The sequence below is a fragment of the Sorex araneus genome, chromosome 6 (assembly GCF_027595985.1).
Source record: "Sorex araneus isolate mSorAra2 chromosome 6, mSorAra2.pri, whole genome shotgun sequence".
Lineage (NCBI taxonomy): Eukaryota > Metazoa > Chordata > Mammalia > Eulipotyphla > Soricidae > Sorex > Sorex araneus.
Window position 1 is genome coordinate 60,713,642 of NC_073307.1, and position 26,781 is coordinate 60,740,422.

A 26,781-nucleotide genomic window follows, 5' to 3' on the forward strand; every position below is an offset into this window, starting at 1 on the left:
AGGGCCAATGTGAAGCAGAGCATCAGCTGGGGCCAGGACATACAGGAGTGGATGATGGCTGGGCAGGGAATGGTCAGGGATAGCGAGAATGGGGCTGATACATGCTGGAACATTGGACTGTGAAAGAGTTTCCATAGAAGCTGGAGATGGAGAGAAGGCAGCTGAGCCCCAGAGGGGCCTGGCAGGAGCCATGGCAGGTAGATGGGAGCAGATAGGGCGACCACAGGACACAGACTCCTGCAGACATAGCACACACACACACACACACACAAACTCAGAGAACACCCCAGAGAGGAAGGCACACATGTGCACACACACATACACACACATACACACTCAGAGAACACCCCAAAGAGGAAGGCACACATGTGCACACACACACATACACATACACATACACATGCTCTCTCACACACACATACTCACACACATAAACACACATGCACAGACACACTCAGAGAACACCCCAGGGCAGCAGGCACACACACATGTGCACACACACATACATGCTCGCATACACATGCACACATGCACACTCAGAGAACACTCCAGAGCAGTGGGCACATATACACATACTGACTTGCACACACACATACACATATACCTGCACACACATGCACAGACGAGTATGAACTAATACCTGTCACCAGCCACTCCCTGCAATCACCCCACTGCCTCTCCGAGGAGGGTCCCAGGTGATTCCAGTGTGCCCACAAATCTTCGAACCAGGGCTTGTCCCCCAAGCCACCTCCCTGGGCAGTCAACTTGAGGAGGTGCATGGAGGCCCTTGGGCTGGACACACCCTCCAGGCTTCCAGCTCCCATCTGTACAGTAAAATAGCCAGTGGGCTGGAAAGTCACAGACCCCAGGCCAGCCTGCCTTGTCCACTGCCCTGGTTTGTTTGGTCCACACCCAGCTGTCCTCAAGACTTTTTCCTGACTGTACTCAGGGAGACCCTATGGGGTGCAAGGAATTGAACCTGGATCAGCTACATGCAAAGCCAGCACACTCCCTGCTGTGCTGTGGCTCTGGTCCATCACCTCCCTAGGTTTTTTAAATTTTTTTTTGGTGGGGAGGGAGGGTTGGCCACACTTGGTGGTGATGAGGGTTGACTCCTGGCTCTGCACCCAGACATCAATCCCTGTGGGTTCTGGGGACCACATGGGGTGCCAGGGATCAAACCCGGGTTAGTTGCCTGCACCCTCTCTGCTGTCCTGTCCTCCAGCCCGTCACCTCCCTGTTTCAATCCACAGTTTCAGTTCCTGTAAGTGGGTGCCCCTCCCGTAGCAAGGAGAGAGGCTGCGCTCAGTGCCCAGCACAGGGGCCAGGCCCCAGGAACTTGTCAGCTGTGGGACCCCGGGAACCCCAGGCCCCTCCTGCCTGCTGTGGCTGGCCTCTGACTGCGAGAATCTCCCACCAATAATTAAGCTCCTCTCTCCTTTGTCCTGTTCTGCCTCCCAGACTGTGCTGCCTGGGCCCCAGTCCCCGCTCCACAGAGCGGTCCCATCCCGAAGTCCCCACTGGGACCCTCTCTGAGCCCCTAGCTTGCAGGGACTAAACTCTGACCCTGTTCTTCCAGATGGAATACTAGTCTGCCTACGGGGAGCTGGGCCAGCCTGTGGCTTCTGACTGGCCCGCAGAAATGCTCCTGGCAGAGAGCAGCATCTGGGCCACTGAGGCCGTCAGAGCCAGCAGGCCCTGGACGGAGAGAGGGCTGAGTGCTGGGTGCTGGGTGCCCCCAGCAGGAGTCGACATGCTGGGAGCGACCCCCATAAGCTACTGCATCCTGCCGGCCTGATGCTGGGCTCCCTGGTCCCAGCAGAGGCATCTTCCAGCCCGCCCTACCCCCCACCGAGCACTGCTTTTTTCCCACCTGCTCTGACCTAGAGCTTCTGGGCTCCAGACAGCCCAGCCTCATGTTGCTACTTCCTCCAGCCAAAAGACCATAGGTCAGAGGTTGCTCAGTTCTGCCCGCTGCCCCAGGACAGCCAGAGACCCCAGACATTGGGGCATCCCGTGAGCTCTGAAATGCCCCCAGGCTTCCTTTGGTTTGTCTTCCCAGTCACCCTGACTGCCAGGCTGGCCCACCACACTCCCTGTGGGCAGACCTGCTCAGGGACCCGGGCCTCTGACCAGAGACTCAGCAACATCTCCAGCCCAGAGAAAAGGGGCTTCTGGCTATGAGTACGTGTGTAGGGTAACATACAGGCACACGGCACCCAGGAATGTGCTAGAAAGCCCCAGACAGAGTCCACCTCATGTTCTCATGTTCTATGTCCAGCCCAGAAGCCACCTATCTCCACCTGGGCTGAGCAGGAAGTAGCCAGGATGAGTCTCCCCATCTGTACTGCCTGCCACTCTGCCTGCCCACATGAGTCCTCTGCCGCTTTCTGGCACCTTCTCCATCCTCTGGTCTCTTCCGCCAGAGAATCGATGGAGGAAATGATGAAAATGCCCAGAGTAAAAACTCCTAAATACTCATCTCTCTGCCCTTTTCCTCGGCTGCAATGCCTGCCCCCTGCACTAAGACTTGCTTTTTGCAAGAGAAGTCGACTTTCTCTGCCACTGATTTTCCTCCTCCAGCGCCTCTTCTGAGGGCTCCAGGAAGATTCATGCTTGAGCAAGAGCAGAAGTAAGTGATGCTCTTGTGCGTTCAGAAACGAAGCAAAACAATTTGGTTAGGAGATGGAGTTTCACAAGAGAAAGGGCGGTCACATGTGGATGGGTGAGATTTCTGCAGAGGGTGCCACTGGGCAAAGGCGCTGGGAAATAGTGGACGGCAGCAAAGTGGAAAGATACTTAAGGAAAATTTGGGCTCTCACCCCCAACCCCGAACGTCCAACACCCACGATCTCCCAGGCTCCAGGCATGGACCTGCTCCCGACCCTGGAGGCTGTGGATGTGGAGTAGAAATCCGGGGGTAGGGTGGGGGGACACCCAGGGGAGAGACTGGGAATGGGCCTCTTCCCAAGCCCTTTTGGCCCAGTTTCAACAGCTGCCCGCTCCTGGCCAACCCGCTCCTTCAGTGCCCCACGCTTGACAGGAGCACAGGGTGAGGCTGAGTGCAGAAGCGACCCCCTGCTGCAGGCGAGCGATGGGGGCGCGGTGGGCGGGGCCCCGCGCGGGTGGGAGGCGCTGGGGGCGGGGCCGGCCCGGGTCGGGGGCGCTGTCCCCGCGACGCCGACGCCGCGGCTCAGACCTCAGTGTCTGCAGAGCCTCTGGGAGGGTTGCCCGGTGCCCGCCGCCGCCGCCACGATGCCCAACTTCGCCGGCACCTGGAAAATGCGCAGCAGCGAGAATTTCGACGAGTTGCTCAAGGCGCTGGGTAAGCCGGCTCGGATGGCGCGGAGGTGGACTTCGGGGGCGAGCCCGGCTGGGTGGGGGTCTCAGTCTGCACCCGGGTCCTGCCGCCCACCCGTTCTGGCCTCGGGAAGCGGCGTGCGGTGGTGGCGCGGGGTGGGGACGCGGCCCCGGACTGCCAGGCCCGCAGAGTTCAGCCCGCACCTGTCCCCCCACCCCCGCTCTCAGGGGTCAACGCCATGCTGAGGAAAGTGGCTGTGGCGGCCGCGTCCAAGCCACACGTGGAGATCCGCCAGGACGGGGACCAGTTCTACATCAAGACGTCCACTACTGTGCGCACCACCGAGATCAACTTCAAGGTCGGCGAAGGCTTCGAGGAGGAGACCGTGGACGGGCGCAAGTGCAGGGTGAGGCCGCTGCCCGGGCCTGCCCGGGGACCCGAGTTTCCAAGATCCCCCATGCGCGACCCCCGGGACCCTGTCTCCAAGGCTCCCCATGCATGACCCCCGGGACACGCGTCTCCAAGCGCCCCCCCCACACGCGCGCGAGCGGACCCCCCTCCCGAGACCCGTGTCTCCAAGGCTCCCTGCACGCGCGCTCCGGTTGTCCACGCAGGTGTCCGGGCTCCGAGGAGCGCCGCGCCGAGCTTTCCCAGCCCGGCCGGAGCTTCTCCTGGAGCAGGTGAGCCGGCCGAGTTCCCTGCAGAGGCCAGGATGGATTGCGGCGTTCAGTTCGCGTCCCTCCCCCAGCCACCTCACCCGCCAGGGGCCCCTGGGAAAGCTTGGGGTCCAGTTTCAGCGATCTGAACCCGCCCGCCTTAAAGGAAGGGCAGACGGACAAGGGGCGGTACCAGCTGGGGAGGTGGATTGTGCAGGGCCAGAGCCGCTTCTCCACCTGTAGGACAGGCTCAGCCCCTGTGTGGATGCCCACCCTTGCCTTTGGTTGCTCTGGTGGAAGAGAAGAAAGGCTTGTCTCCTCTGTATTTCCAGGAGAGGTGGCAAAGTGCACACCACTGCTGGCACTTGCTGAAGAAGTGGCCAGCATCTCTCTCCCTTCCCCTAGTGTGGTCACATCCCAGAGCCTCGTGCTGACCGTTCCTGGTTGGGGCTTGGGTGGGGTTTGTGAGACAGGCACTGGGTCCCAGAGACACAGCCTCACCCACGCAGCTGCATCGGACCTGACGTCCAGGCTTAGACAGGCCAGAACTGAGCCCCCAAAGCATAGAACTGTTTGTGAAAAACAGGAGCAGATGCCAGGAAAATGACACAGGGGGCTAAATCCAGGCTTCGCACACAGGACACCCCAGTTCGATTGGGCACCACACGGAACCCTGAGCATGGGGCCAGAAGGAGCCCAAAACACACACCTAAGGGTGGACACAAACAGAACTAAGTAAAATGAAACAGAAACCAGAATCAGGAGCCTGTGGAAGGAAGAAAGCCTGGTCACGGGAAGGGCCACGGGAAGGGCCAGTGGGAAGGGCCATGGGGCACGCTTTGGACCTGACATAATTCCCGTTAAAAGCTGCAAGTTTGCGTGGCTTGGGATGCCCTCCACCTTGGCAGGGAAGACAGCCAGCCAGAATTTCCCTCCTCTTTTTTTCTTTTTTTTTTTTGGGGGGGGGTCACACCTGGCGATGCACAGGGGTTACTCCTGGCTCTGCACTCAGGAATTACCCCTGAGTGTAATTACTCCTGGCAGTGCTCAGGAGACCATATAGGATGCTGGGAATCAAACCTTGGTCGGCCACATGCAAGACAAATGCCCTACCCGCCGTGCTATTGCTCCAGCCCCCCTTCTCTGTTTTGTGTGGCGATGCTCAGGGCTCACTCCTTGCTCTGTGCTCAGGGATCACTCATGATGGGACTTGGGGAACTCTTGGAGGTGCTGGGGATGGAACCTGGGTCACTGCATGGCAGGCGAGCTTCCTAGCTGCTGGGGTATCTCTCTGGCCCCAAGGTCTCCCCTCCTCTCTCTCAAAAGGCAGAAATCTGGGTGCTGCCTAGCGGGATGGTGCCTGGAGAGGAATTGGGCTTTACACCTAGAGCAGAGATACACTTTGATGGAATATAAAGTGTTGCCCCAAGAGTCCTGCAGGCAGCAGAGCCGAGGATGTGGTTTCAAATGCAGCTCTCAACTACTAAAATCCTGTACTTCCTGTTTTTACCATCCAAGCAAGGACCAGAGCAATAGCTCGCCCTGTGCATGGCCAGCTTGCATTTGGTCCCTGTCAGCCCACATGGTCCCTGGAGCACCCCCAGAAGTAATTCCTGAGTGCAGAGCCAGAAGTAACCCCTGAGCACTGCTGGGTGTAGCAAAAAAAAAATGAACACATTTTTAGAAAATTAAAAAATAAAACAAAAATGAAGTACAAACAAACTGCTTGAAAGGAAAATATACTTCAGCATAAATTAACCGTTCTAGCTCCTTTTTTGGTTTTGTTTCTGGGGGGCCGCGCATGTGATGCTCGGGGGTTACTCCTGGCTCTGCATGCAGGGATCACTCCTGATGGGCCAGGGCTGCAGTGATTGAATCCAGGTTGGCCATGCATAGAAGACATGCTCCCTCCCCACTGTGCCATGACTCTGGTCCCATCCTTTTTTTTTTTTTTTTTTTAAGTTCCATCCAGTGGTGCTCAGGGTTTGGTCCTGGCAGTGCTGGGGGACTGAGTGGTGCAGAGAATCAAGCCTGGGGCTCCTGAATCCAAGCCTGCACTCTGCCCATTGCACCATCTCGCCAGTCCCTCGGTCTTCCTCTGTGCCTGTGGCTCAGGACACAGAGCCCTGTGTGTGGGGCTGTGGACGGGAAGCCTGAAGGCTCTGTGCCCCGAGGCAACTTCTCTGCTTAGCGATTGCTCCAGAGGCTCATTGTTGTGTCTGCTTCTGCTGCCGGGAGCGTCATTAATGTCACGGCTGCTTTTCCTGCCTGCAGAGTTTGGCCACTTGGGAGAAAGAGAACAAGCTGCACTGTGCCCAGACACTCCTGGAAGGGGAGGGGCCCAAGACCTACTGGACCCGGGAGCTGGCCAACGATGAGCTCATCCTGGTGAGGCCCTGCCCCGGGCAGTTCCCCAGGAGCCGGGACGCCCCCACCCAGTGCCTCTGTGCTAGCCCCCCCACCCACACCCCCGGCTTCCCTGCTCCCTGGGTCCCACCCAGGACTGCCTGCAGAAACTTACCCACTCCAATATCCGATCCCCTAGAGTGTTCACCCACCTCCAGTCCCCAGTGTCCACACAGCCCCATTACTCTGCCCCATCAGGTTGTGGGGTTACCACGTGAATGGGAGCCAGAGAGGAAAGGCTCGTGCAGACACACGGTCACAGGGACCCGGGGCATTCACTGGGTTCCCAGGCCAGGCCAGTGGGGGGGCCTGGCTGCAGAGGGAATATGCTTTCCCTTTTCATGCCCCTTGGGCTCTCTGGGGAAGGTCAGGGTGTCCATGCCGGGAGCCCTTGAGCACTTTTACACTGGACGTTGAGAGTCCAGCAGCCTATGGAGTGGGGCAGGGCAGCAGAGCTGTGCTGGGCAGTATCCAGGCATCAGCCTGAAGGGGTGGGGGTGCTTTGAGGAGACATTTTTGACATCTCTGACCCAGCAGCATGGATGCCCAGGAGGTGCGAGGGACCTGTGCGGTGTGCCCACCCCCCTCCCCTTTCCTCAGTTCGGGGTGAGGGGACGGGACCCCTTCCCTGCTCACATGACCCCCTTGCAGCTCCATGGGCTTTGTCCCTCTGGTTCCACGTGGGCTCCACCTTCAGTGACTGTACCCTGTTTCTTAGTGTCACCCAGAGGGAAGGGGAGGACATGCAAGGCATGAGAGGGAAGACCCTCTGCCCAACTGCTGTGAACTGGGGGTCTCAGCTACAAACTGGTCCCTGCAGTGGCTTTGAGTGATGAGCAGAGCATGGTTCTGGGAGCAGGCCGAGGTTCTCAGTCGTTCCAGAGTTCGCAGAGCTGTAATTTGGGTTCCAGAGACTGGCACTGTGTGCAGTGAGGGAGGGGATGCTGGGCACCTGTGGGGGTCCAGGGGCCTCGTCTACATCCCCCTTTCAGCTCCACTCATACCCTCCCCACTGCTTAGACAGACAGCAAACCTTGAGGGGCACCTTCACGCTGGGCTGGTGGGGTTTGAAGCAAGGGTTTTCTTTGAAGGGTTTTTTGTTTATTTGGGATTGAGGTTAACCCATCGGTGCTCAGGGCTCACTCCTAGCATGCTCTGGGGACCATATGTAGTGCTGGGGATCGAGCCCAGATGGGCCACATGCATGATGAACTCCTTCTGCTGTACCATCGCTCTGGCCCCATCGTTGAAGGGTTTGTGTTAACTAAGCCTGCCCCTCCCCCACCAGGTGTTTTCTTTGCACCCTCCCCAGCCCTGTGCCCTCCTGCACTGACCAGCTTCTTTCTTTCTCCTCTGCAGACGTTCGGTGCTGATGATGTTGTTTGCACCAGGATCTATGTCCGGGAATGAGGCGACACACGAAACCCTGCTGGGTGGGTGCATGTTCTCTGAGGGGTAACCTGGGTCTGCCCTCCCTGTAGTGCCCATGCCAGTTCCCCCCCCCCCCAGTGTATCTCCCCCAGGCCGTGTGCCTCTCTTTGCCATAGTCTGACGTCTGCACAGTCTCATGAATCAATAAACTGGGTGGACAAGTCACACAGTTTCCTTTCCTTGGACTCTCACTGTGGGCTGCTGTGTCTCCACCCCAGCGCTGAGCTTTGTGGTCTGCGTGGCAGTGTGGGGTCTGTGTGGTGGTCTGTGGTCTGTGTCATGGTCTATGTCATGGTCTGTGGTCTCTGTCATGGTGTGTGGCCTGTGTGGCAGTCTGTAGTTTGTGTGGTGGTCTGTGGTCTGTGTCATAGTCTGGTCCTTGTCCTGGTCCGTGGTCTGTGGTCTGTGTCCTAGTCTGTGTGGTGGTCTGTGGTCTGTGGTCGTGTGGTGTTATCAGCCTCAGTCTGTGGTCTGTTATATCCTCAGGGTCTGAGCTGGCTCCTCCAGAGGAATCCAGACCATCAATTATTACTCTTTCACTATAAGCTGGACAATCTCCATTAAAAAAAGATGTTTTCAGGGCCAGAGAGATAGTACAGTGGGTAGTGCACTTGCCTTATACACAGTCAGCCTGGGTTCGATCCCTGTCATCCCATAGGGTTTCGTGAGCCCTGCCGGGAGTGATTCCTGAATGCAGAGCCTGAGGAAGCCCTGAGCACCATTGGGTGTGCCCTCCCTCCAAAAAAAAAATAAATAAATAAATAAAAAGTCTACCCTCATTTCATGTGGTTGTTCTGAGTCGCTGATCGTATAGGAGGCAGAATAAACATCTGATTATTTTTGGGTGAGCTGTGGGTCACACTATGGTACTCAGGAAACCATGCCTGCGGGGATCAAACCCTGGACCCTGGCATGCAAAACGGGGAATCATGGCTTTTTTTTTTTTTTTTTTTTTGCTTTTTGGGTCACACCTGGCCATGCACAGGGGTTACTCCTGGCTCTGCACTCAGGAATTACCCCTGGCCGTGCTCAGGGGACCATATGGGATGCTGGAATTTGAACCCGGGTCGGCCACGTGCAAGGCAAACGCCCTACCCGCTGTGCTATCTCTCCAGCCCCGGGGGGATCATGGCTTTGAGCCCCCTCCAGATCCCAAGTGGTAAATGGGATCCTGGCACCCTGCAGAGACCACGCCCTTTCTGTGGCTTCTCCTTTTGCTTTCAACATCACTGTGGATGTGTGGTTTGACGCACATGTCAAGTATTTCAAGTTGTTGCAGTCACTGCGTCGTGAGCAATGAAAGGGCTGTTGGGGCAGGGGCCTCTCAGGTGGGCTGTGGAGTTTGTGGGGGGGATGGCCGTCATCACTGTGACATGCTTGTCATCTGCGGAATGAGAGGCTCCAGACCCTTTTGTCCTTTCCCCGTTCCACACGAGCAATCAGCCGCTTCTCTGAGTCCCTGCTCAGGATATGGAAACTCCAGACCCAGCCAGAGCTTTCTTGGTTTGGATTTTCAAAGCACTGAGCCTTTGGTGTGTGCTGGCTTCAGTCCCAGCAATTCTTTCCATAATGGTTAGCTCTTTTGATTATAGACATAAAAATAAGGACTAGATTAATCAAAATCAAACGGAGAGTGAAAGAGGGAGAGAGAGAGAGAGAGAAAGAGAGAGAGAGAGAGAGAGATTATTATATTTTATAAATGGAATGTTCCAGGAGAAAAATCATAGATTTTATTTTATTTTATTTTTTTATTTTGCTTTTTTTGGGTCACACCCGGCGATGCACAGGGGTTACTCCTGGCTCTGCACTCAGGAATCACCCCTGGCAGTGCTCAGGGGATCATATGGGATGCTGGGATTCGAACCTGGGTCGGTCGTGTGCAAGGCAAACGCCCTACCCGCTGATTTTTTTTTTGTTTGCTTGTTTTTTGCTTTTTGGGTCACACCCAGTGATGCACAGGGGTTACTCCTGGTTCTGCATTCAGGAATTACTCCCGGCGGTGCCCGGGGCACCATATGGGGTGCTGGGAATTGAACCCAGCGTGCAAGGCAAACGCCTTACTCGCTGTGCTACCACTCCAGCCCCCCCCCCCCCATAGATTTTAAACAAAAGCGGGAATCTTTTCCTTTCTCAGTTTCTTCCCCTCTTGTCCTGTAACTTCTTTTCTGGGCAATCTGTCCCCAAAAGTAAAAACTGATGATAGGAAAGTTGGAACTGTAACTGAACCTCAGAACCCGGCTGAGAGGACCTCCCCTTTCCCCAAATACTCAGGCTACACCCCAAACAGCTTACCTTCATGGGCCCTTCCCACAACTGGTCACTATCTCACTGTGAGAATGTGGGGTCCTTTGTTTTAGGTCATACCTGACTCTTCTCAGAACTGACTCCTGGCTCTGAGCTCAGGGATCCCTCCTGGTGGGACTTGGGGGCCATATGGGGTGCCAAGGATTGAACCTGGGTCAGATGTAGTATTCTTATAGACTCCCTCAATGCTGGGGGTCGCAGGTTACCCCACAGTGGCCACTGGGAATAATTTTTATGTCAAGAAATGGGATTTGAGGACTGGAGCTATAGTACAGCGGGAGGGCACTTGCCTTGTAAGTGGCCAACCCGGGTTCAATCCCCGCATTCCATATGGTCCCCCAAGAACCAACAGGACAAATTCCTGAGTGCAGAGCCAGGAGTAACCCCTGAGCATCACCACAGGAGACAAAATAAAAACCCACGGAGATGAAACCACTCAGGGTAAATGACAAATTTTCTTCCACACCATCAATTGGACTCAGCCCAGCCAGTGGAGAGGAGGTGACGGGAACCCTGCCACACGATAGGAGAGTCTGAAGTCAGTGGGGCATGGGCGGCAGTACGGGCAGGTGCCTCGGCAGGCATGGAGGGCTTCCTGCTGCAGCGCCAAGTGGCTGCAGACGTGCCCGTTGCCATGAAGGGGGCTGAAGAGCACTTGAGAGAGCACGCACAGGAAACGCTGCTCTGGCTCTGGGCCGCAATTGCGGGAGATTGGCAGGGGGGTGGGGGAGTTGCTGGCATCTTCCCCAGAAGGACGTTTGCCATTTAGGACACGGCAGCCCTGCCCTCTGTACGTGCTGGATGGGAATGCAGGGCACACACCTGGTTCTGGAGAGGCGCTAAGCACTCACAGCTCAAGGTCCCAGTGCCAAGGGGACCCTCACAGAACCTGGAGGTTTCAGCCTGGCCCCTGCTCCTTGAAGCCCCTGGGGGTCCTGCTCCAATGGTCCTGCACTCATCCAGAGGGGCCCTCTCTTTGCCCCCAAGCCGGGCTGGAGGCGGGGTCAGTGTTGGAGAGGAAGGGAGGAGGGAAACTCTGACCCCAGTCCCTGCCATGGTGGTCTGAGAGACTCAGCTCAGGTGACCCTGAAGGTGACAACCTCCCTTTGCTTTCCACATGGAGCCAGGGCCAGCAGCAGCCCGAGGGCCATCACCACCTGCCCTCCAGGGCTCTAGCCTCACTGGCTGATTCCTGAATGACCTTTTCTCTGCTGGTGGTGTTTGAGTTTTGAAAAAGAAAGATTGATGCCCCTTAGTCCCCCTTTCTGTCCTTCAGTCTGATTACTTTGCCACAGCCCACACTGATTTCTTCTTGCACACCATCTCGCAAAGTTTTTTTTTTTTTTTTTTTGCTTTTTGGGTCATACCCAGCAATGCACAGGGGTTACTCCTGGCTCATGCACTCAGGAATTACTCCTGATGGTGCTCAGGGGACCATATGGGATGCTGGGATTCGAACCCGGGTTGGCTGCGTGCAAGGCAAACGCCCTACCCGCTGTGCTATCACTCCAGTCCCTTTTGTGGTTTTTTTTTGACATCTTGCAAAGTTAGAAACAGTACATCTTTTTCCATTTTGCCTAGATTGCAAAATGTTTTATATGTACATATATACATATATATTTGTCTTTAGGTCACATCTGGTAGTGCTCAATGGTAAACTCCTGGCTCAGTGCTCAGGAATAACTCCTGGCAGGGCTTGGGGGGGCCATATGGAATGCTGGGGATTGAACCGGGTGTGCTGTGTGCAAGGCAAGTGCCCTCCCTGCTGTGCCAGTTGTGACTTTAGTGACACGGTTCTATATCTCCCTTTTCTATTTTTTATTCATTTGCTAATAGGTCTTTTTTGTTTGTCTTTGGCCACACTTGGCAGTGCTCAGGACTTACTCCTGGTTTTACACTCAGGAATTACCCCTGGTGGGGCTGGGGGGACCGTCTGGGATGCCAGGGATTGAACTCGGGTTGACTGTGCACGCAGGACCAGTGCCCTCCCCACTGTACTATTGTCCCAGTGAGGCTTGAGGTTCCGTGCCATGACTACATGTTCTTCCCCTCGGCGGGCAGCTCAGTCGAGTGTTGGCGTGGTGTGAACCAGCACACAGCCTCACCAGGCGTTTCTGCCGGAACACAGCAGGGGAGCCCAGCGTCTGCAAGTCTTTATGGCTGTGTCGATGACTCCATCAGCCTGCAAGGTTGTGACCAAGCGTTGCTGGCAAAGCCGCCCTTGAAGGATCTCCAGCTGGCATCCTCTCTGCGGTGCCAGATCGAGTGGCCCTGGGCAGGAAATGCACACCCTCAGGAAACAGAACTCCCCTTCCGTGCCAGGTGCTGGACCTGGTGCTGCCACTGCCCAGGTGGAAGGTGAGGCCTCTGCTGTCTGGCATGCATGGGTGGGGTGGTGGCACGGGTGGGAGTGGATACTGATGCAGAGCAGACACCGCAGAGGGGTCTGGGAAAGCCTGGGCGGGGGTGGGGGGTGGGGGGGGTGGGGGTGGGTGCTGCAGGCACAAAGACTGAGTGGCCCTGCCCTGGAATTTGGACTTTGCCCTGCAGACTGGGAAGATGGGGAAATCTAAGCAGGTGTGTCCGGTGACCATCAGGGCTGGCCAGAGCCAAGGCATGGTCAGGTGCTATGGCAGGTGAGTGGACAGGGATGGATGGTGGGTCATCTGACCCAGTGTGGAGGGCGGTACTCTCTGTGCAGGTGGATTGAGAGAAGCAGGGGGTGGATCGGTGGTCATCATCCCCAGGGCACCTTTCAGTGTCACCTCCTTCAGGAAATCTGCCAGGCCAGAGCCAGTCCCTTGTAAAAAACTAAGGTATGCCGAGGGGTGTGTGCACTGGCGGGCTCTCCGGGCGGCTCTGCCTCACCGCCCACGTTCGGTGCCCTGGAACCGCTGTGTGTGCTGTCGGTCAAGGGCAGGCGATGGAAGGAGAAGGCCAAACTGGTTGCTTGATCAGTTTATTTCATTTTCTCTTTTTTTTTTTTTTGCTTTTTGGGTCACACCTGACGATGCACAGGGGTTACTCCTGGCTCTGCACTCAGGAATTACCCCTGGCCGTGCTCAGGGGACCATATGGGATGCTGGGATTTGAACCCGGGTCGGCCGCGTGCAAGGCAAACGCCCTACCCGCTGTGCTATCTCTCCAGCCCCTTATTTCATTTTCTCTCTCTGCTTCTTTCCCGGTTCTGGATCTCTCTCTGGATCTGTGGATCTGGCCCCCCAACCCACTTTTACAGCCTTGTTAAATCTCCACAGCATGAGGGGTTTGGGGTGTACATATAGGTGTGGTCACAATCAATAGGTAAGTTTCCTTTCCCTCAGGGGATGCTTCTCCTAGGACTGACTCCCTTTCAGCAGGAGGATCCACCCAAAGGCGGAGTCCCATGAGTGTGTTTCTCCTCTCCTCAGCCAGCAAACATATAAGAATTCATAATATTAATCATTTTGTATGGACACAATAAGAAATGCATTAAAGCTTATAGAATAGCTCTCCTGGGGCCATCTCAATCTCAGACTATAGTACTCAGGCCAGATCAGTCTTTCCTATCCCTAGCAGGGTCCTAGTCTTGTCATTACTTTTGGATCATGACAGCATTTGTCTATGATCAAGCTCTTAACTTATAGTTAAGAATTAGGCACTTTGGCCAGGCCCATCTCGATGCCAGGGTAGCACATAACTCACCGCTTGCCCTGGATCTGTCCCATCCCTCGTCGGGACCCTGTTTTTGGGGTGCTAGGAACTGAGGGTAACTGAGGCTTAAATGAAGAAAGCAGATGCCCTGAAGGGAATAATATTTGAGGCCAATTAAATCCCAAATTACAAAAGCATAATATTGTCTTCTCGTGTCTATACAAAAAAGACATTGCTTTAAAGTAAATTATTCAAAAGGCACAAGAAGAGGAGAAAGGCAATATTAACTTATATAATATAAATTCAGTATCCTAGGAAGGTCTGATCTTACAAATTAGCAGTCAGATTAGGGGGAGAAGCTGATTAACTCTTTGGGGGAAGAGAGCATAGAGAAGTGATTACAGCTAAACAAAGGGATGGGAGAGATTCGGGAACACCTTGATGCGTGAGACTGGGGTAAGCCTAAACTCCGGGAAAAACCGGGACAAGCTCCTCGTGGCAAGGTGGGAGAGGACAAAGTAATGTCATCCTACAGTCCCTGAACATGGCTTGAGCTGAAATGATCTGTGTGCTGTTTACTTGCCCACTAGAGCATCAACATTCTTGTTGGTGTCTGCTTTCTTGCATGGTCTTGGTTTTGTCTTCCCCAGATGCCCAGGAAGGAAAGGGGTGAGGCAGGGATAGTGAGTTCCAAAATGAAGGAGAACCAGCATCCCATATGGTCCCCTGAGCACCGCCAGGGGTGGTTCCTGAGTGCAGAGCCAGGAGTAACCCCTGTGCATAGCCAGGTGTGACCCAAAAAGAAAAAAAAAAACCCCAAAATGAAGGAGAAGCTTCTGTTTGGGTGAGGAGCAGGGTGTGGAAGGGCTGGGCCTCTGCAGCCCCTTTTGGCGGGGTGGGTGGGGGGTGTCAGGGGCATCTCCAGGCCATCCTGCAGTGCTGCCCAGCAGGACCTGCCTAGAGCCACACCCCACTTCTCCCGCACTTGCCTGTACTGTTGGTTAAGGCTCGGTTGGGCCCCGTGGAGATGGGGCCGTGAGCATCCCTAAGGGAGCCCCGAGCAGGTCCACCTGGGCCCTCATCACTCAGGGCCCGAGTTTGTCTCCCAGAGTCAAGCATGTGTCCCGCCACTCAGGGCACAGACAGGGACTAACAGAAGGCCTGGCTGCTGCGCTGGCCTGGACCCTGACCTGCACAGTCCTGATATGCCACATGCCCAGCTCCCGGTCCATGCTCCTCAGTCGCCCCAGTTGTACCTTCACTCAGCATGTGGCAGTGATTAAGGGATGGCATGGAAGGTGGCGAAGAGGCTCTAGTTGGGATGGTTGCTCTGAGCTACGACTGCTTCTCCTCTTGTGCAAATGGAAATATACAAGAGCCCAGCCAAAGCGTCAGAGCTGCAGCTGGAGGAAGCAACAGCCTGCCTTGAGCCAGGGCTGAGACTTGGATCTGAGAAATGACGCTGCAGACTGCACGGCATGCTTGCTTGAGCACTGGACGGCTGGGAGGGACCCTCGGACATGGAACACTGTCCAGGGTGGCCCTGAGAAATCAGAGTCCGGAATAAGGAGACTTCTCTCTCCTCTTCCCTCATGTCTCTCTCACCTCCTTCCACCAGCCGCCCTCCTGCCACACCGTCTTCCTCCCACCCTCTGTACTCCTGCCCTGGGTCTTCCTCACAGCCAGCCTCCCCTTCTTCATCTGTCCCTCCTTTCATCTCTCTCTCCCTTCCTCTGTACAACCTTCTGCTCTCTCTCCTCCCTTCCATCCCTCTTCCCTCGGTGCTCTCTTTTCTCTCCCCTCCCTCCTTCGCACTTTCCTTTTCCCTCTTCCCTGCTAGAGAGCCATCTTGTTCAGTTCTGACTGTAGTTGTCTTTTTTTTTTTTTGGCTTTTTGGGTCTCATCCAGTGACCCAATGCTCAGGGGTTACTCCTGGTTCTGCATTCAGTACGTACTCCTGGTGGTGCTCAGGGGACCCTGTGGGATGACAGAGATTGGACCTGGGTCCGCCACGCATTGCAAGGCAAACACCTTCCCTACTGGGCTATGCTCAGGGCCCGACTGTGGTTGTCTTCTCTGGAAGTGAGGAGGAGCTGAGTGGTGATGGGGAATCCTCCCCTGACCCCACTGCCCCTACCCCTCTCGAGTGCAGGTCAGAGAATCTGGAATGTGGAGGGGAGTTGGGGTGGGGGTGGGTGAAATAAGCCCCTCTGATTGTTGCCTCCTCTCCTGCGGCTCCACTCGTTGAGGAGATGGGGAAAGAGAATCAGGCAGAGAACTGAGTTGATTACAAACACATTGGAGAAACAGAACGAGGACACAGCCTCCCTCCTGCCCCACGGAGACCTGAGCGACTGCTGCAACAACTCGGCACCCCAAGATTCCCCGCAGGAAGGGGGTGGGCAGGCCCCAGGAAGGCCTTTCATGTGGCTCCGTGACCCAGGACTTGGGGCAGCTCCTGGATTCCAGATGATGCACACATGACCTGCTGTTGCAACCGATCCTAGAGGCGTCTCACCCAGGGCCAGGAAACTCCTGCTGCACCACCCATGGCCCAAGGCCTGGAAGGAGCCCTCCCTGGCTAGAGGACTCTGCGTCTCGTCTAGTTCCATGCCAAGGGCTGCCTGGGAGCTGTTCCTTTCTTGGGAAGGGCCAAGGCATGCATGCACCAGCCTGAGGCCCTTCCACCTGCGAGTAGGCTGGGAGTGGGCCACACAGGCCCAGAGCAAGCTGGCACGCTCCTCAGGGTCAGCTTTGCAGCTGATTGCTGATTCTATGCAAGCACATTCCTCAGTTTCCTTCTCTGGAAAGGAGAGCAGTTTCTGTGCTCAGCGTTTTCCAGTGTCTTGTTGACAGTGCCAGGTGCCCAGCGAGCGCTCGTTTGCCTGCAGTCACACCTCCTGGTGGCATGAACCGGGGCATGCTGTGGGGAGGTGCTGGTGACAGGTGGAGGGCGAGGGCCGTGATTGAGCACAGCCCTCTCCTTGTGGGGATGACACCCATCCAAGTGGAACGTGCAGAAGATGAAATGGCTGTGTCCAGGTGTGCTGCCATGAAATTATGTGTTTGGGGCACCAATGTCCTCTGGGTTTGCATCCCAGAGGACCTAATGATTATGTGACAAGGTTTTAATGAGACAGACAGAGGAGGCTGGGCACATTGTATACTTGAGGAGTGGTACCTTGAGGTGCTGTGCAGGGTGCAGACCAGGCCCCTGGGGAATCAGGGAGTGCAGGGGTGACACTGGCCTGACTGTGGGCTCCAGAGAGACCATTTGTGAGTGTCTCTGTTCTCACGGGCTCCAGAAAGAGGATGCTTAGGGTATATCTCCTCTCAGGATTTTTGTCTGTTTTTGGGGTCACACCCAGTGGTGCTTAGGGCTGGCTCCTGGCTATGCACTTGGGAATCACTCCTGGTGGGCTGGGGAGCTCATGTGGGGTGCTGGGGATTGAACCCGGGTCAGCAGCACATAAGGCAAATGTCTTCCCACTGTACTATTGCTCCCCCCTCCCATTCCTCCCAGTATTTTTGGCACTTTGTCTGGTCTTGCACCTTGTTCATGACCTGTGGGAAATTCAGATGGAGTCAGAATTAGCTGAATGGACTTCCTAAGGCAGGGCAGAACTCCTGCTGCAGGCAATGGAGAGCCAGCCAGAGCTGCTTCCTGACTGGTCCTGGGACCGTTATGGGAGGACGAGCAGCCTGATGGGAAAAGTCCTGCCTTCCCCCTACTGAGCACTGGCCTCTTGGAAGTAACCCTGGAATGTGCTAGTGACTCACATCTATTTCCTTCTGAGTCACAAACAATTTCATTAGGGACAGGGCTGCTTCCATGAGGGTAGAACTGAGTGGGACGGGTGAAACGGGGATGCCTGGACCTCGCATCAACCTAGAACCCATGTGCCAGTCTAGAATCCTCCTTTTTTGGGGAGTGGGGATTGGGCCACACATGATGATGTTCAGGACTCCTGGCTCACTCAGGAATCACCCCTGTTGGGCTCAGGGGACCCAATGGGATATTGGGAATCAAACCTGGGATTGGAGGGTACAAGGCTAGAGTCCTCCCCACTGTACTGTCCCTCCAGCTCCCGGTCCCCCTCTTTTGAGGAGCTGAGGCGGCAGTCTTGTCCTTTGATGGGCATTGGTCACTGTGTTGGGGACCCTGCCACCCCCTCTTGCTTAATCCCTAGGTTGGCCCCAGGAGGTACTGGCATGTTCTAATCTTACAGATGAGGTAACCGGGGCTCCGAGTGGAAGCCCAAGGTGAGCACAGCAGAAAGTCAGGGTGTCGAGTCAAGCCCAGGTCAAGACTGCAAGCCTTCTTGAATCTAGTGCAGCAGGCACATTCACAACAGCTTAAGAAGAACTTTGGGGACCCTAGCAAAGGAGAAAGAGAAAATTCTTGGGGCAACGGATAGGGCACTTACCTTGTATGTGGCTGGCCTGCGTTCAATCCTGTGAGCCCTCCAGGAGTGATAGCCCTGAATTCCACCGGGTGTGGCCCAAAATCAAACCAAAAGAAGCTGGACAACAATTTCCGGCACTCCTCCCACTCCCCCCCCCCACCCATACCCCACAGCTGCTCAGCTCTTGGGGCCTGAAAGCTTCTCTTTCCCCCTCTTGAGTACAAACACAGACTCTGCAGCAAAGCCAGTTTATCAAGCAGGAAGCTTCCCAGAGATGGGGCTGTGGGGAAAGGTCAGAGGGTTGTTCCTAGGTGTCATCCGGGAGGCCAAGTGGTGGAGGGCAGCTGGCAACGTGACCCCAGCCCTGGGTATCGGAGGACATGCCCGGATGAGGCTCCAGGGAGCAGACGGGAAGCCTGCCCAAGTCCAGTTCAAGCCGGAGTGAAGCTCGGCTCTATCCTGCTGAACAGAGCCTGTACAGTCCCTCACTGGCGGCATTGATGCCTGAGGTCATGGGGCCTTCCTCTAGCTCTGTGCCACTGTTGTCTGAGGGGCTGGGAGCGGGCAGACTCCAGATCCCGGTATCCAGTCTCACATGCCAGGCCACTGAGGAGCCAGCAAGAGGGGCAGCCTGGGCACGGGCCAGAGGAGGATGCTCTTAAGACGGCATCTGCAGAGGCGCCACCCCACAGCCTACTGCTCTGGGGCTTCTCCTACTCTGGCCCTGTGCGAAGCTATTTCACACCCCTACACAGAAACGGCTTTATCTTCCCCTGACCGCATGGACAGCCTTCCCGGCAGGACTGTTGGTTTCCTGGCGGTCAGGTTTTCCATCTCTGTGTAGTTTGTAATATTTACTCAACATAGGAAACCAAGAAGTATTATGAAAAAAAATTTTGGAGCCAGGGCCCATTAGTCAATTTTACCAAATTCTTTGATGTTAGCACATAACCCAAACAAGGAGGAAGCTGCCTCTCTTCAGTTTTGATTTCTCCTAATAGGGCTGTCAAAAAGGGAACTGGGCTTTCTGAATCACTGGAAAGGCTTTTGAAGAGCCCATGCATTTGCAAATAATAGCTACAAGAAGGTTTGACTTTGAGAAAAAGTGACTTGCCCTCTAGGTGCCATTATTTAAAGAGTGACAAGACTGGCCACCTGCCCACCGCAGTGCAATCCTGGGCTTTAATGAGACCAGTGCCTACAGACAGCAGGGTGCCTGCCATGGAAGGTGGAGATGACTCTCCAGTGCCCAGTGATGGTCTTGTCCAACGAATTTGCTATCCAGGCTCCCCCTGCTGGCTACAGAACGCTAAATGGATTTCTTTTCTCTTCTTTCTTTTCTCTCCTTCCCTCCCTCTCTCCTCTCTTCCTGTTTGTTTTTGGGCCACCTCCAGCCATGCTCAAGTGTTACTCCTGGCCCTGCACTCAGGGATCACTCTTGGAGGGCTCGGGGGACCATATGGGGTGCGGGGATTGTACCTGGGTCTGTTGCATACCTGACCTGCTCTATCATTGCTCTGGCCCAACATTAAGTAGATTTCTATAGGGCTCAGGTCATTATTTCAGGCCTAGGGTGAAGAAGTCAAAGATGTTGTTTGGTTTCTGGTTTGAAAAACTGGGTGAATATTAGTGCTACTGAGATAGTTCACCGAGAGACAACTATTGCTATCTCCTGTTTTTGTTTATTTTTGTTTCTGGCTACACCTGGTGATGCTCAAGGGTCACTCCTGCCAGCACTTGGGGGAGCCTATAGGATGTTGGGGATCAAATCCTGGTGGACTGCGTGCAAGGCAAGCGACCTACCCGCTGTCCTAGCTCTCTAGCCCCACACATTGATGCAGCTTAGAGGCAACGCAAAAGGAACAGTGGACTTCCAGGGAAAAAACAATGAATTCAGGGTGCTCGTTATTTTTTTGAGGGACCTCCCCAGGAGTGCTCATGTCCCAGGGGTCACTCCCGGCAACATGCGCCCAGCGTTGCGTGTCTGCTGGACAGGGGGTCACTCCTGGCACACGCGCCCAGAGCTATGTGTCTGCTGGACTGACAGCGTGGTGCTGCTTGGGGACACCGGGGACTGTCTCGCACACAAGGCGTTCCTGCGCCCCTCTGTGCTGGCTCCTGACTTGGAGTCCAGCTGAAGGCCTTGTGGGGCATCGAGGTGTGGACACGGCTCTGGGCAAGGGTCTGAGGCTTCTGGGCAGGTTGGGGCCCCGCAGGAGTAGGGCGGGACCCGGGGACTGGTGGTAGGAAGAAAGGGGGCGGCGTGAGGTGTTGGGACGCAGCCAAGTAGCGCCACAGCCCGGGCCCGCCCCTTCTTTGTCCCCGCTCCCGAACCCTCGCGAGAGTTCGGCACAGATCCCGATCTCTCGCGGCTCTCGTGGTGTTTGCGCGTCTCGCGGTGTTTCCGCTGCTTCCGCCCGCGGAGGCCGCCCCGCTCCTCCGCTGCCGCCGCCGCTGCCGCCGCCGCCGCCGCCGCCCGTCCCGGCCTCGGGCTGCTATGGTCGGGCCATGGCCGCGCGCAGCGCCGGTGAGCCCTGTCCGGCCTCTGCCTCGCCCCGGGTTCCCGTCGGCCCTCTGTCCGGCCGCTGCCTCCCGGGTCCCCCAGCCGGCCCCCGTGTCCGGCCGCTGCCCCCGGGCCCACCCCGGCCTGTGTCTGTCCACTGCCCCCGGGTCCCCCGCCGGCCCCTCCCCGGCTTGTGTCTGGCCACTGCCCCCGGGTCCCAACCCCATCCCCCCCCACCCGTCCCCTCTGTCCGGCTACTGTCTCCAGCCGCTGCCCCCGGCCCCTCCCCGGCTTGTGTCTGGCCACTGCCCCCGGGTCCCAACCCCATTCCCCCCCACCCGTCCCCTCTGTCCGGCTACTGTCTCCAGCCGCTGCCCCGGGTCCCTCCCCGGCTTGTGTCTGGCCACTGCCCCCGGGTCCCAACCCCCTGCCCCCGGTCCCAACCCCCCCCAGTCCCCTCTGCCCGGCTGCTGTCCCCCGGGTCCCCCGCCTCCCCCCGTGTCCGGTCGCTGCCCCCCGGGTCCCTTCTCCTGGCCCCTCTGTCCGGCCGCGGCCCCCCACCCTGATTCCTCCCTCTGGCCCCTCTGTCCGGCTGCTGCCCCTCCGGGTCCCCCACACACCCGGCCCTCTGTCCGGCCGCTGCACCCCGGGTTCCCCCGCCGGCCCCCGGGTCCGGCTGCTGCCCCCTGGACCCTGTGTGGTCCCGTGCAGCACGCGCGGGGCCTTCAGCCCACAGAGGGAGGGACGTGTTCGGGGTGGGGTCAGTGTGGGGTCGGCTGCAACTCCCGGTGGTCCCTGCGTTGGCCTTTCATAGCTCTGTGAAAGCCGGTCCTGGGCTTGGCCAAGAGACGCCTTGTCCGCTGTGCCGGGTGGTGATGGGTGAGGGGCCTGGGCCACCTGGGGGTGCTGCCCGCTAGCAGCCGTGTTCAAGGCGTGCCTTTTATGTGATTATCACGGTCCTTCCAGGTGTCCCTGCTGTTCCGTTCAGAAGTTTACCATGTTTTGCTCCACAGGATTCATGGTATAGAGTAGTACACTTGTGACCTTAACTTTTTAGATTAGAATTGCATAAAATGAAAAATTCAGTTCCTCAGCAACCTGGGGCTATGGCTTACTGGGGAAGTACAAACATATTTTTCCACCGCTGCAAATTCTAAAGTAGAGTTCTAAAATTTTATTGTATACAGATGCTTTTCAGGTATTTTTACTTTGAATGATGAAAGTACCCTAAAGCAGTGTGTGTGTAATGAAAGTATTTTTTTCCTCTTTCAGGTTATGTCTTTGAGACCCTTATTGAAACATTAGATGACAGTTCACATAAGAAGTTCTTCAATGTCCCTAAACTTGGAGGCACCAAGTATGGTAATGTTGCTTAAGTTATAAAAATTCATTTATTTTTGGGCCACACCCACTGTGCTCAGGACTTCCCCCTGACTCTGGGATCAAGGATAAGTCCTGGGGGTTTCCTGGGATGTTACTCTGCTGGTGAAGGATGATCAAACCTGCACTGGTGGTATCCAAGGCAAAGATCTGACCCACTGTACGGTCTGTAGCTCCAGCTCTGTGTCAGTTTCCTTGTGTTTAGTTTCTAGTAAAATGTAGACCAGGGATGTAACTTGAAGATAAAGTGTATGCCTTTCATGCACAGAGACATGGGTTCAGATCCCAGCACCAGAAAAGTAAAAGATTAAAACAGTAAAAGCACAGTTGTCAAGCTTATGTGAATAAATTTTTAATCTATCACCACACTGTTTAAGTGGTACACTGATACATTGCTCTTTTTTTTTTTACCTTTTGTTTTTGGGCCACACCTCACTGTGTTCTAGTCTTTTTCCTGGCTGTGTGCTCAGGAATCACTCCTGGCAGGCTTGGGGAACTGTATGGGATACTAGAGATTGAATTTGGGTCGACTGTGTACAAGGCAAGCTCCTACCTGCTGTACTATTGCTCTGGCCCCACAGAACTCTGTTTTTAAAAATTCTTGAGAAAACGTTTGTTTGAGGATGATGTGAGCTCATATCAAAATTTCTCATTATTGGGGCTGGAGCGATAGCGCAGTGGGTAGGTTGTTTGCCTTGCATGCCTTCGACCCGGGTTCAATTCCTCTGCCCCTTTTGGAGAGCCCGGCAAGCTACCGAGAGTATCTCGCCTGCACGGCAGAGCCTGGCAAGCTACCCATGGCATATTCGATATGCCAAAAACAGTAACAAGTCTCACAATGGAGATGTTACTGGTGCCCGCTCAAGCAAATGACAGTGATACAGTGACATATAAAAATCTCAATGATCTCAATGAAGAAGTGTTTCCCTTCCCCAAAGAAATGACTGATGCAGTTCAAAAATGGCCATATTACTGGTGATACCTTTTTGCTATTAAGTGTACGTCTTGTTTTTTTATTTGTTTTTTTTGGGGGGGGGCACACCTAGTGGTGCTCAGAGCTTACTCCTACCTCTGTGCTCAGGGATCACGTCTGGCAGTGCTTGAGGGATCATATGGGGTACTTGGGGCATTGAACCGGTGTCTGCATGTATAAGGCAAGTACCCTGCCTGCCGTAATATGTCTCTAGCCCCTACAATGAAATTAAGTCAATAATGACCGCAATTCTTAAACTGCCATAGTTTGACATAGGAGTCATCAGCAGGGCCCACTGAGTTTCCAGCACCTGGGCATGCTTTTTCTGCCCTGCGCAGCATGTTTTGGCGTACTTTTGCAGGCTCTGGGTCATAGTCAAATTATTCACTGAGTTCTCGGAAGACTGAACTTGGCTGAACCCCATGATCCTGGGTGGAGTCTTGACTTCATTAACATTTGGGTGACTGTCAGCCAGGTCAAGGAAAGGAAGACCTGTTAGGAAGAACAAGGAATCTTTTTGGACTTTGTAGTGAAGTTCTTCAAAAGATCATTATCAAATCTGTTGCACTCAGTTTTGGAGAGAGCTTTGTGCTTTTGTGATTCTTATTTAGTTTTGACTGATACAGCCTGAAATGCTCAGGGCTTTCCTCCAGGCCCTGCTCTCAGGAATCACTCCTGGTGGTCCTCGGGGGACCTGGTTGACCTGTATGTAAGGCCAGCGCCCTCCCAGCTGTGCCATCCCTCTGGCCCCTGTCTGAGATTTTAAGGTGATATTCTTTACTTCTTCAGTCTGGTAGATTTCATGGTCTGATTTAGTTTTTACAAAGCCCACTTAATTTGCCAGTTGTTAATACTAATAACTTATGTTGTTTTTGGGCCACACAGTGGTGCTCAGGAATTGCTCCTCATTCTGAGATCATTTCTGGCAGGCTCTGGGAACCATACTGGGTGCCAGGGATCGAACCTGGATGGTACAACTGCAAGGCAAACACCCCACTTGCTGTACTGTACCTCTGACCCCTGTATGTGTGATTGATATCTAAATCAACTATTTAACTTTGAACTTTACACATTTTGCAAAGAACAGAAACCGTTTTACGCCATCTTTTTCTCTTTTCTTTTTGTTTTTGGGCCATACTTGGCAGTACTCAGAGCTTACTCTTGACTCTACTCTTCCTAGCAGGCTCGGGACCAGATGAGGTGCTGGGGATCGAACCCAGTTCAGCTGTGTGCAAAGCAAGCCCGTACCCCTGCCCTATTTCTGGCCCCTATATTAGCTGTAATACTTCCACATTGATGAACTCTACATAAATTATTTGAAATCAGGAAAGATTAATGATTGAATTCTCCCTTTTTGTCAGTTTTCCGGGTAATGAGTTGCTCTGAACAGTATCCGTTGATGATTAATGAAGACTACTGTTTTTCTTTCCTTTTTAGTCTTTATGAACTAAGAGCTATTTAGGTATTTATGTATTCAGGGAGTTGTAGTCATCATTAATTTTGATGCGATTGATCCATGAGGGTGCCTATTAATCTTAGGAAACTTTATTTTTATTTGCTTATTTATTTTTGCTTTTTAGGTCACACCCAGCAATGCACAGAGGTTACTCCTGGCTCATGCACTCAGGAATTATTCCTGGCGGTGCTCAGGGGACCATATGGGATGCTGGGAATCGAGCCCGGGTCAGCTGCTTGCAAGGCAAACGCCCTACCCACTATGCTATTGTTCTAGCCTCCAGAAAACTTTATTTTTTAACACAAAATATTGGAGGCTCATTTTGTCGCTCTTTTTTTTTTTTTTTATTTCTCCAAAATGTTCTGTGCTTTTTTTTTTCTTAAAGCTAACTCCTGGCTCTGCACTCAGGGGTCACTCCTGGTGGGCCCATGTGGGATGCCAGGGATGGAATCTGTCAACCATATGCAAGGCAGACATTCTACTAGCCGTACTGTCACTCCAGTTCTGGAATTTTGGTTTTCAAAAATGGGAAATAGGGTTGGAGAGATAATACAGTGAGTAGGGTACTTGCACGTGGCTGATTCTCAGCACCTTATAGGGTCCCCTGAGTAGACCAGGAGTGGTTTCTGAGTGCAGAGCCAAAGGGACATAGTATTTAGAAACAGCAAGCTGTTACAGGGTTGTTTGTAGGGTTGTCATTGTTTTAAATTTTCACTGAAAGTCGTTATTTTTTCAAAACTAAAAAATCGTGTTTGTACCCATGGTTCCAAGGGAAAGCAATCAAGAAATTAACTTCTGCTGTTATGTATTCATGTATCATCACTCCTGAAAACCTTTGTTTTCAGTCATAGTAATAAAAGTATAGTTAGCTTTCTTTTTTTGGATCACACCTGGCGATGCACAGGGGTTACTCCTGACTCTGCACTCAGGAATTACCTCTGGCGGTGCTCAGGGGACCATATGGGATGCTGGGAATTGAACCTGGGTCGACCTCGTGCAAGGCAAATGCCCTACCCGTTGTGCTATCACTCCAGCCCCAATAGTTAGCTTTCTGATGTACATAATGAGTTTTAGAATTCGTGTTAGTACTAAGGGATGGGGGGGTGTTTCCCTTCGAATTCTTGCCTTTTAGTATATATCTTTCTGTAGGTAGTTATATCTGGGGGATATACAGAAATTTTATATACTTGGTAAATGTGTAAGTTATACAATTATGTGAAATATGTTATTACTGTTTAAGAATAAATTATAAATACTACACAATTACTTTAACATAATTTATATGAGCAGTATAATTATTGCATATAGTTATATAACAATGATTTATAATGTATTATCACATAATACTTATGTAATGTATTCATAATATATAAAATATAGTTTAACAATATACTAATGTATTATATATTAAGTTATCACATAACACATACAATATAGTATATATGATTATATATCATTATGTAATTTATATAAAATAGGATCTGTGACATCACATAAACAATATACAATATATAACAGCAATACGTGATTCAACATATGTAGGACACAATGCATGTTATACAATATTATATGACAACATATATATGACAGGTAGCTATCACAGATGCAATATGTAATAATATCACATAAATAACTTGTATATTATGATATGCATGTAACTTGGAATATATGATGTTGCCTGTGTTGCATGCCATAGTGCATATTATGATGTGATGTCATGTATACTATATTGTATAATACAGTTATGCAATATATCATACAATGTGTATTGTGTATAGCATGGTATACATGTTTTGTAAGTGTTCTTATTATATATTATGTGATTTACACTGTGCTTTTATATAATCATATGTGATAACAAAATATGTATAAATAGATCATCTATTGTATAAGTATTTAATGCATACTACTTATATATGTAATACGATTATAATTATATAATCATATAATTATATAAGATTGCAAAATCTGTATTTTTATCACTGAAAGTGTATAACGAACACTGTTTTGTACTGCTTTTTTTCTTAGTGCAGTATTCTGGGATCGCTATCTTATCAATATCTTAATACTTTTTTAATGTATTTAAAAAATATGTTTTTTAAATAGTACTGCTATTTATTCAGTCACTGATTAAGGTGACTGAACGGGCATTAACTCTACATTATTATTATTATTATTATTTTGCTTTTTGGGTCATACCTGGCGATGCACAGGGGTTCCTCCTGGCTCTGCACTCAGGAATTACCCCTGGCGGTGCTCAGGGGACCATATGGGATGCTGGGATTCGAACCCGGGTTGGCCGCGTTCAAGGCAAACGCCCTACCCGCTGTGC

General features: G+C 53.2%; 2 protein-coding genes across 2 annotated transcripts in view; both read left to right on the forward strand.

The window, feature by feature from the left end:
• Positions 1-3,133: 3,133 nt before the first annotated feature.
• CRABP1 (cellular retinoic acid binding protein 1) lies at positions 3,134-7,963 on the forward strand. Its single transcript, XM_004617626.2, has 4 exons — positions 3,134-3,325; positions 3,529-3,707; positions 6,232-6,345; positions 7,723-7,963. Exons 1-4 carry the CDS (start codon positions 3,256-3,258, stop codon positions 7,771-7,773), a joined length of 414 nt encoding a protein of 137 aa, XP_004617683.1. The 5' UTR covers positions 3,134-3,255; the 3' UTR covers positions 7,774-7,963.
• Positions 7,964-20,538: 12,575 nt separating this feature from the next.
• IREB2 (iron responsive element binding protein 2) overlaps positions 20,539-26,781 on the forward strand; it is a 36,349-nt gene continuing 30,106 nt past the window's right edge. The window contains exons 1-2 of the mRNA XM_055142297.1: positions 20,539-20,664; positions 21,913-22,002. Coding sequence (XP_054998272.1) covers positions 20,646-20,664; positions 21,913-22,002 — 109 coding nt within the window. The 5' untranslated portion in view covers positions 20,539-20,645. The remainder of the gene's footprint in view (positions 20,665-21,912; positions 22,003-26,781) is intronic.